The sequence below is a fragment of the Petaurus breviceps genome, unplaced genomic scaffold (genome assembly GCF_028583685.1).
Source record: "Petaurus breviceps papuanus isolate PSGF00001 unplaced genomic scaffold, PetGlider_PUasm1.0 90035, whole genome shotgun sequence".
Taxonomy (NCBI): Eukaryota; Metazoa; Chordata; class Mammalia; order Diprotodontia; family Petauridae; genus Petaurus; species Petaurus breviceps.
The window spans coordinates 434,450-445,452 of record NW_027187165.1 but is presented as its reverse complement, the minus strand read 5'-3'; the positions used below and the strand labels follow the sequence as shown (position 1 = coordinate 445,452).

The window sequence follows — 11,003 nt, the reverse complement described above, 5'->3', positions numbered from 1 at the left end:
GACCTTTGTTTTGGGGGAGGGGAGGAATAATTAGTGTGCCTATATTCTACCTAGCCTACATATCATTAATCTTAATAAAATGAGATATTAAGTTGTATTTCCTTTCAAATATCTCAAATAATATTTTATTTCAGGAGGCTTATGCTTCAAAACTCTTGTAGGTTCACTTTCCTTTTATATATCTGATTTTTTCTTTCATTTTATAGATGTTTAGTTCATGAAACTACTGTTTTTGAGGCTCTTTGCTCCCTTGTGGGCATTTTAGCAACAAGGCTATTGCCTTGGTCATTGCCATCAATTGCATGTCATGATGATGACTGTGCAATGGATAAGGGGAAATAGTCTTCTCACCAAAAAAGTTAACTGAGGACATAGAATAACATAATTTTCACCAATTATAATTTCCCATAAAATATTAAAATAAGTCTTAAGGAAAGTAATCAGGAGTATTAGTATAACTTGTTGGAAAGAATAGTAAAGTTTAGAGTGAGAATTTTTAAGGAGTAACCCCAAGTTAGGATTTGTTTTTAAAAAAAATGCTTTCCAACCACTCAGAAACACTCTTGCAACTCTCCCCCCCATTTTATCACTTGAATTCAAACAATTTATGATATTAATAACATGAAGATTAGTAGAATGGTTATGTCACATAGGTCTTCCAAGCTAACTGAATCTGGTCAATGGGGCTTCAAAACAATTCTATGTACTTATCTGTTGGAGTGGTTTTCCTCCAGCCAATCACAACAGGCACCAAATTAATGACATTAACTGAAACCATATCTCACAATAAACTATAAGAAAATTCCCTCTATCTTATTAAGTCGAACTCTAAACATCTTGTTGAGGGACAAATTGGCTACCAACTTCAGGAACCAATACTGGCAAAATTTTTGAAATGAACATTTATAGCCACATTTTGTGTAGACATAAATGGTTAGAATACTCCCACCATGAATGATTAATTTTCCTATAAACCAAGTTCTATATTATTCAACTCTCCTAATAAGCCAATAATTTGAAAGTAACATACAATTTATTTTTAGCAGTTTCATAGGTGAAGTTCAGACACAAAATGCTTTTCATGTGATTACACATATTTGTGAAATTACTTTTTAGGATATTAAACAGCACAATACAATTTCAAAACAACTATATGTGGTTATTACTTCACAATATGCATTCTTCAAAGGTAGATAACATTTGTTACTCTTTATCATTATATATTTGTTATAAACATTCAATGACCACTTTTCCCTCAGTTCTTTTGAGCACATATCATGGATAACAGTTGTGTCTAAATTATGTTAAGGCTATTTTTATAGGTTTTTCTTGGAGGGGGGTAGGCAAGGCAATTAGGATTAAGTAACTTGCCCATGTAACATCATGTAGATGCTGGGTTGTTTTTTGTTTCTGTGCATCAATAACCAATAACTATTCTTTGCTGGAATATATACTTCAAATAGTCCATCTTTAAACTTTTTTTCACTTTTGTCTAGAGACATTTGCTTTGGCCTTGGTTAGAGGGAATTGTTCTCAAAAATCATATCCTTGCATTATATCCAAGGTCACATAGCTATTTAAGTGTCAAGTGTCTGAGGCTAGATTTCAACTCAGGTCCTCCTGATTCCAGGGTTGGAGCTTTATTCACTGTACCACCTAGTTGCCCTTATTTTTTATATTTAAAAAAATGTAGGGAATACTTAAATAAAAATACTTTCCTCAAAAATATCTAATTATCTGATTGAAAAGAACTTTCGTCTCAAATGATGTGAAAGAAAAACCTCAACCATCATCTTCACTTCTTCAGTCTACATTCAGACATAAGATATTAGGAAAAGTAAAAAAAACTCCAAAAGTTGATGCATAACATCCTGGGTTATTAAGAAGAAAATGCTTTTGAATTTTTGTTCTGACCATCTAGCAAGGATAAGATAAGAGGAGGTAAAAACTCGATCTCCATTTCTCTCTCCTTGATGTTTTGCCTGTATTTCTTTACTTTTCACCTTCATGTCAATTGTATATATTGCCTTATTCAGTTCACCTAGTCTTGATGCATTCTAAATGATTCCTTTTTAGATCTACTGATGCATTTATTAAGCAATGCAGATGGAACATATGTTAAAAGTATTTTATTTTGCTGTTTCCCATGTTCCCCAAACTCAAAAACTGCTTTGAAATTGTTCAATGCTTAATCATGTTTGGAATGTGTTGTTTTTTAATCTGCATCTAGTTTATTTCAATCATCTTCATGACTGATGTAAAAAAAAAACAGCTTCTACAATCAAATTATGAAAGACCTGATTACATAGGCATGGAAATCTGGTGGAATTTCAGGTCCAATATAGACAATTAACATATTTTACCCTCTCAAATTATTCCTGTTTACTTTCTCAAGCACTACCTTTAATGGTTTCTATGAACTTGAAAAAGGCATAAATATTACTTTTCCCCAACATTGTCTAATTTTCCACTTTTTCTTGATAATTCAAATGTAAATCTGCAAACAGATTGCCTTTTTAACTTTAGGCTTTATCACCATTAATGAAGTGAAATGAAGAACTGAGCAAAAAATCAAGGAGAAAATCTGAATGAACAATGAAAACTGGAGTTTAGTTGGACTAATTTCCACTCAATAAAAGGAAAAAACTAGGTTAAAATAGTTTATTTTGTTTAGACAAACAAAACATTGGTTCTGAATAAGATTTTATTTAACAATATATTTTAATATCATGTAGATGCTGGGTTGTTTTTTGTTTCTGTGCATCAATAACCAATAACTATTCTTTGTTGGAATATATCCTTCAAATAGTCCATTTTTAAACTTTTTTTTCACCTTTGTTTAGAGACATTTGCGTTGGCCTTGGTTAGAGGGAATTGTTCTCAAAAACCATATCCTTGCATTATATCATAAATTAATTACATGATTTTGGTATCAGTGTCTGAGAAATTATCCCAATAAGTTCAGAACATTTGAGTTTGTGGGTGTGGGAATTCCCTCAGTGGTGTAGACTTTTAAAAATGTCTTTACCTTGTATCCTTAAAGAGTTTTCCGAAGCTCAGAAAGGTTAAGTTACTTGCTCACAGTCACACAAGTAATAAGTGTCAAAAACAGGATTTTCATCCAGGTTTTCACAGGGCAAATCCTCAACTCCTTCCACTATGCTGCATTGTCTCTCTAAATTTCTCTGAAAATGGCCTATTGTTCTCAAAAGTGAACTCCCTGAAAAAGGAACATCATAATTTTGTTACTTCAATCTCAAAAATTAAAGGGAATTTTTAAAAAACGTAATATAGCTTTGTTGTAAGAGGGACAACTGTTATGAAACAGGCCAGATATACTATAGCAAAATAAAATAGAGACAAAGGCTGATACCTTAATAAATGACTGGCTCGAATTCACTGAGTTCTTTTGGTATTACAAATATCTATTTGATCTAAAATTGTTATTATAGTAGCCAGATATCTTACTGGGCAAGTCCAGGTTTTATTTTTATTATCTTTAAAAATAAGAGGTTGAATTATATGCTTTATGATATCACTATAATTTTAACATTCTAGTAGTTTGTGATTATTTCTTCTTTGTTAGTAAATATTTGGCATAAATTTAGCATTGAAAAATTAGCATTCTACAGATTATCATGCTACTATTTTTCTCTGTAGCATTGCAGTGAGAATTTACTTAATGAAACTTTTTTTAAAAGTCTAAACAAATGTTGTTGATTTAAAAAAATCCTCTCATAGATCACGTTTTAAGAATTCCTTGTTTGTGGTTTTTGAAATAGATTTTGTTGGTATATTTTATTTTTACATCACAGTCAATTTTGGAAGTGTCACTTCCTCTCCTTGTTCCCTCCTTTATAGATTCTTCTTTGTTCTTGCTTGTCCTTTCAAGAAATTTTTGTTTCAGGTGCCATTAGGAAGCACTAACGGGTCGTAAGAAAAAAAAAATAAACTCTGAGGTAAGATGTTGATGAAAAATTGGAACCTCCCAAAGACAAGTTTGTTATTTTTTAACTACTTAATGGTGATTGTTCAAACACGCTCTTCATTGTATTCTGCTTCTCGAACAATTTTTGCTACTGTTCTTGAGCTCTAGGAGAAAGCTGATCCTAGAAATCTAAGTCCACAAATTTTATATTAAGTTAAAGAGTTTTAATCTAAAATTTTTTTGGTCGTGAATCGGGCTTCACAGAGTGTAATTTGTCAATAAAGACGCATGGTGGCGATGCAGAATAAGAAGGAGATTAAAAGAACTGCAAATCCTGCAGTCCCCATTACCTAAACACAACAAAGACAGATCCGGAAGAGAAGACTGCAGGACTTAGACCGAACCAAGAGATTTCCTTAAGGACTATGGTGAATTACAAATAAGGACTTTAGAGTTCCTTTCAAGAAAAGAGATCGATTATATCAGGAGTTTCTTTTACTAAAAGGATTACCTATTGTGCACCCAGGCAAACAATGGAGACTGCGCCAGAGAAAACTCAGCGGAACAGGCAAGTGATATTTCTTATTGTAGCTTTTCTCTTGTCTGAGGCGCGTTCGGAGTCGGGGAGGTTTTCTGTGGCAGAGGAGATGGAGAGCGGCTCCTTTGTGGCCAATGTGGTAAAGACCCTTGGGGTGGGAGTTGGGGAATTGTCAGCCAGGGGGGCCCGGGTGCTCTCTGAGGATAAAAAACAGCATTTACAGCTCAATAGTGAGACAGGAGACCTTCTTATAAAAGAGAAACTGGATCGGGAGGAACTGTGCGGATCCACGGAGCTCTGTGTGCTACCTTTCCAGATCTTACTGGAAAACCCTTTGCAGTTTTTCCGGGCTGAGCTCCAGATCGAAGATATAAATGACCATTCGCCCACATTCTTAGATATGGAGACATTTTTGAAAATACCAGAAAGTACTACACTGGGGACAACATTTCCCCTGACGATCGCCCACGATATGGATGTCGGAAGGAATGGCCTTCAAAACTACACAATCAGTCCTAATTCCTACCTCTTCCTTCGCACTCGCACTCACAGTGATGGGAGGAAGTACCCGGAGCTGGTGTTGGAAAAAGCTCTGGATCGTGAAGAGCAGCCAGAACTCACATTAACCCTCATGGCCCTGGATGGTGGTTCCCCAGCGAGGTCTGGGACCGCCCAAGTGCGGATCACCGTTGTGGACATCAATGACAATACACCTGTGTTTGCTCAGCCTCGGTATAAAGTGCAGATTCCGGAGAACAGCCCCGTTGGTTCCCTGGTTGTGACTGTCTCTGCTCGAGATTTAGACGCTGGTATCTATGGTGTTGTAACTTATACCTTATTCCAAGCAACTGCAAAAGTCAGTCAAACATTTGGAGTAGACCCCATCTCAGGAGACGTTCGACTGAAAAGAGCAGTAGATTTTGAGGAAATTCAGACATATGATCTATACATTGAGGCCATAGATGGTGGAGGCCTTTCTACAAAATGCAGTGTTTTGGTCCATGTGACAGATCTCAACGACAACTGCCCAGAACTGACAATGTCTTCATTTACTAGTAATATTCCAGAGAACTCCTCTGAGACTGTGGTCTCTGTTTTCAGCATCCGAGATCGAGACTCTGGGGACAATGGAAGAATGACTTGTTCCATCCAGGAAGATCTCCCTTTTGTCTTGAAACAGCAATTTGAAAACATCTACATCCTCCTAACAAAGGAAACACTGGACAGAGAGAATAAGGCAGAGTACAATATCACCATTACTGTCACAGATTTTGGGTCTCCAAGACTCAAAACTGAGCATAATATCATTGTGATGATCTCCGATGTCAATGACAATCCGCCAGTATTTAATCAGACAGCCTATACACTCTACCTCCAGGAGAACAACAGCCCCGCTCTTCATATTGGCAGTGTCAGTGCCAGTGACAGGGACACAGGGACCAATGCCAAAGTAACCTATTCACTGCTGCCTCTTGAGGATGAAAACCTGCCCCTCTTCTCCTACATCTCCATCAGCTCAGACAATGGAAATCTTTATGCCCTGAGATCCCTGGATTATGAAGCCATACAAACTTTTCAGTTCACTGTGAGGGCTACTGATGGAGGCTCCCCAGCCCTGAGCAGCAAAGTCCTCGTTCGTGTTGTGGTCCAGGATGAGAATGACAACTCTCCCTTTGTTCTTTACCCACTGCAGAATGGCACAGAACCCTGCAATGACCTGGTGCCTAGATCTGCAGAGTCAGGTTACGTGGTGACCAAGGTAGTGGCTGTGGATGGGGACTCAGGACAGAACTCCTGGCTTTCCTATCAACTACTTAAAGCCACAGACCCTGGACTTTTCACTGTTTGGACCCATAATGGAGAAGTACACACAGCAAGGCCTATTAGTGACAGAGACTCCATCAAACAAAAGCTCCTAGTGTTGGTGAAGGACAATGGACAACCACCTCTATCCACAGCAGTCACACTGAATGTGATTCTGGTTGATGGCTTCTCTGAACCCTACATTCATCTCTTAGATGCACCCAAGGAACAGGCCCAGAATGACTCTCTCACAATTTACTTAGTAATTTCTCTGGTCTCTGTGTCTTTTCTCTTCCTGGTCTCCATAATCCTGTTCATCTCAGTACGCCTTTGGAGGAAAAAAAGAGATACTTTGAACAGTGGCTACTTTGAACCCCATGGCCCCTCATCAGGTCATTTGGGGGATGTCAATGGAACTGAGGCCCTGTCCCAGAGATATCAATATGAGGTGTGCCTGACCAGTGACTTAGGGACCAATGAGTTCAAATTCCTAAAGCCCATTATTCCCAGTGCACAAGCTCTGGGGTGTGGAAAGGATTTAGAGGAAAATCCATCCTTTCAAAATAGCTTTGGCATCAATTAGTGGTCCCACCCTATCTAAACAGTATATTCCATGAAGATAATTTTAAATGATTTTCACCTTTTTTCTTATTGCATTGTACTATAGATAACTTTTTGAGTTCCATTTTATTCTATATAATCAGTAGTTTAGTAAAGTAACATATTAAACTTGTTTCCTAGACATTTAGAACTTTCATACATATAGTCTCTGGTCATTTTATTTAGATTTAGAAGGGATTTTAGATGTTATGTAGTCTAACTCCTTTATCTCACAAATCAGGAAACTGAGGCCCAGTGAAGTTGTGGTTTTTATGGAGAAATCTATTGCTTGTTGCCAATGGAAGGATGCAATATTTTTACAACAGTTTATATTAATGGTGTTTTAACAAAATGAAGTTTAAATGTATCCATTGCAAATGAAATTTTGGCACTCTCAGCAGCATCATATAATCTAAAATTGGAATTTTATAATGTTGAATGGTGTGACTCCTGCTCAAGGATGACAAAGTCATTAAGTACCCCCCCCCATTTTGGATAAAATATTTCACCTATCCCTCTGACTCTTAATTCTCCCCATTTCTTTATTTTGGACATGATATAAGATCTCCTGTGGAAAAATGCATTATGTTTTCTACAGTTACTGAATAATATTTCCCTAAGCATTTTGAACCATGGATTAAGTAGTTACAGGAACTATAATTTCAATCTAATGGTATTTCCAGGTTTGTTTGTTTGTTTTTTAACCTCTTGTATTTTCTACTGTAATAATGTAAGTTAAGACCTTCCACAATTGATAGATCATTTTATCACTGGTTGTCCCTATGGAATATGTTTACAAAATATAATATGGTTAAAAGTAATTTGTTATGGAAATTCTGGGTGTGTATTAAATGTCCAAATACCGAAAAAAAGAATTTGAGTTTGGAGCTTTTCAATGTATGAATTGAAGCTAATCGCTGGTTGTTAACTGGTTCTGAAATTATGGTCTGTTTGATTGATGTTTTGGGATTGAATAGGTGGTGCTTTTGACTGAAATTGCCTCTATTCTCAGAGATACGATTATCCAAATATTTAAGTTTTATCCATTTCTATTTCTTATGTTACTGTGATCTTGAAATATCTTCATTTTCTACAGTCACTTTATTTGCCCCACTCCTTTTAATTCAAATGACAATTTTTATATCAATAAGATAATCATCTACCTATTTTATTATGCCAACCAAACTGCTGGAAAAAATGAATGGGAAAAAATTCCAGAAGAATATAATTTTAATGATGTGGAGGTTTTTTTTTTATCACCTTAAAAATGAAATTGAGGGAAACTCTTCAAGGCTAGTGCATCATTTAGTGTGTATTCCAATAATATTTAACGGGTGCAATTCTTAATTCATTTTTTAAAGAGTTGAAGTTCAGATTCTCAAAAGCTTAAAATAATAATAGCAGTCCAGTCCCTCTCTATTTTGATGCTGTGCACAGTCATTTGGACATATGTGTATCCAAACTTTGAAAGCATTCACTGTAAAGTGGTTTGAATGTGTTTGCACATTTTTAAATGCAATCCATCATTTCCAAAGCTTTATTCTCTTGTTTTTCAAATACAAGTATGGGCTGAGAATCTTGTGACACATTCAGGAATCTGGATATTGATCTTGTAGGGCAGAGGGCAGGGAATTCTGGAAATTCTCGGCAACAAACCTAATTCTCACCACTAACACTTGCTTCTCATCCTCTTTTGTACCCTTGCAATTAGTGTGGCTTGGGAGTCACTTCCAGAGGCTTTAGCATTCAAGTTACTCTCCCCAACCAGATAGCCTCTGCTATGTGAATTCTTCTCCCCACTTATCCAAAATGGATAATTTATCTCTTCTGCACTAAAATCCCAAATCCCTGGTAGCAGGAGGGTGTACACAACCAAGACAAATAAGGAAGGAATTTATCCAAGAAAGGTTGAGTCAGATTTTCCCTGCAAGAATTATTTTTTGTGTGTGAACCAAAAGCTAGTTCAATGTGTTGAAGGCCAGAGTCTATTCTAAGTAAATTCTTTCTGTTAGAAATGTTTTCAGATTTTTTAAAAGATATGTAGGTATGCATACATCTCTCCCTCTCCCTCTCTCTCTCCATATGTATGTATATGTATATATTTGTCAGTATCAGTACCTCATGGTCTAGGGCGCACCTGTCATCAACTACTGTGAGATCATAGTGCTTTGGGCAATTATGTGTTTGCTTACCTGAAATATGGAGTTCTCAGTCTCTAGACAGTGATTTCCTGCCTTGATCAAGTAACCGACTTGTTCAAAACTTTGAGATGCCTGATTGCTGTCACACTTGTATGAACATACACTACCTTCAGGATGTTGTAATTTGGCCTCAGTGGTAAATTTAAGCATATGGACTTAATGTAATTCCAGAAGATAAACTCAAATCAATAAGACTATTTCCTTATTGTCTTTATTTTTAATATTTTTAAGGTTTAGCTTAAGGGTACAGCAAGTTTGCCTGTTCCTGCTCTGCTTTCCTAACAACTGAGATAAGTACAGCCTCACAAGTTTTCACTGAAGGTGATATCATACATTTAAGTCCTAATGGGGGAGTAGGGAAGGCAAATCAATGCACATTATCAGACTAGAGGCACAAGCAGAAGAAAAAGAATGCAAAAACAAAGAGAGTGAGGAAGGAGAGCAATGAAGAGGCAGAAAGTGAGAGGGAAGAAGAAAAGAGAAAAGAAGAAGAGAAAGTGAAGATCAAGAAGATGTATCCATGTCAGGGAATAGCAGAGGAAGGCTAAGAGTTTGCTCAGTTGCCATCTGTCAAGTCAGCATCAAGGTTTTCTCTCCACTGTTTTACAGTGTTTTACAGTGATTAGGCAACTCTGTGGTAGGTATTATCCACAAGGTTTGAGAGAAATTGTATGAACTATGTAGAAAAAATCCCATAAATCCTTGTTCAGAAATTCAATATACAAGGTTTTCAGACAACTCAGATTTCACTCCTATTATGGAAGTTCACATAGACTAAAATAAAGAATAAAAGAGCCATATTTAGAATAAAGTTTCAAGTCCTGCATCTAGCACCCACAAGGTGTATTACCAAGGGCAAGTCACATAGCTTGTCAGTCACCCCAGACAATTCTCTCTAAATCACTCATGTGGATCTGTGGTTTCTTATATCCAGGAGTTCTTTCCAATGATGTAGATCTCAATCCATCCATGGGAATCCATTCTGTATGAGTCTAGTCCATGTTCTCCCAAAAATTTGCCATGGGAGATGCAACATGCTAAAGGTCTTCATACTTTCTTGTCCCAAGATTATTGGAGCATTTTGGCTGTCAATCTATCATCTCTTCTTCTTGCCATGTGCCAGTCTACCTTCTCTTCTTATCATGCAATTACTTGATGACTTACTTTACTTTTGTTTTTCTTCTGAGTCCTTTGTTGGTTTCAAGTAGCAGCCAGATCATACTCATCAGGTGCTGCCTTTCCATTTACCTTTGTGTGATATATTCATATCTTGTTCTTTAGAGGCACTGGTATTCCTTGTCTCACATCCACAGAGCAGCACTACCCTCTAATTTTATAAATTCTAAATGAGCTACCAATCTTCACTTTTTAGCTTGGAGGTTCCACATAAAGACTTCCCTACAGGATTGTAATTAAAGTTCTGTAGTCTCCCTCCACCTCCACCAATGGAAACCCAAATAAACATCAGCCAACCAACTTTTGACTTGATGGAGAGAGAAGATGAGGAAAAGCTACCAAATAAGGGACTTTAAAATGGAATGTCATCTTGGTGATCCAGGATTTATATGTATATAAGCCTAACACTTGGTAAAGAACAAAAAGGACAAGAGAAGTCAATGATCAGTATTGATGAATTGCAGGAAGACAGGAACCTTAACATGCAATTGGTGAAACCATGAATTGGTCCTACCATTCTGGAAAACAACTTGCAACTGTGTGAAAAAAAATCATTAAATGTTCATTCTCCTTGAACTAGTGATATTACTACTGGGAAATATCTCAAGGAAATCAAAGACGTGCAGCAAAATATTCATAAAAGCACATCTGTTGTTTGTCGTGGAAATATAGTGGCTGTTGATCTTTGAGGAATGTATAAACAACCTGTTAAAATTTCACTTTGTCACCCTGGACAAGTCTTTAAACTCTTGGAGCC

The 11,003-nt window shown here is 36.6% G+C and overlaps 1 protein-coding gene across 1 annotated transcript; it reads left to right on the top strand.

Annotated features, from left to right (window-relative positions):
- Positions 1-4,143: 4,143 nt before the first annotated feature.
- On the top strand, positions 4,144-8,024 carry LOC138176617 (protocadherin beta-17-like). The gene has a single exon (XM_069107397.1). The coding sequence runs from the start codon at positions 4,462-4,464 to the stop codon at positions 6,850-6,852; it is 2,391 nt and encodes a 796-aa protein (XP_068963498.1). The 5' UTR covers positions 4,144-4,461; the 3' UTR covers positions 6,853-8,024.
- The last annotated feature ends 2,979 nt before the right edge of the window (positions 8,025-11,003 follow it).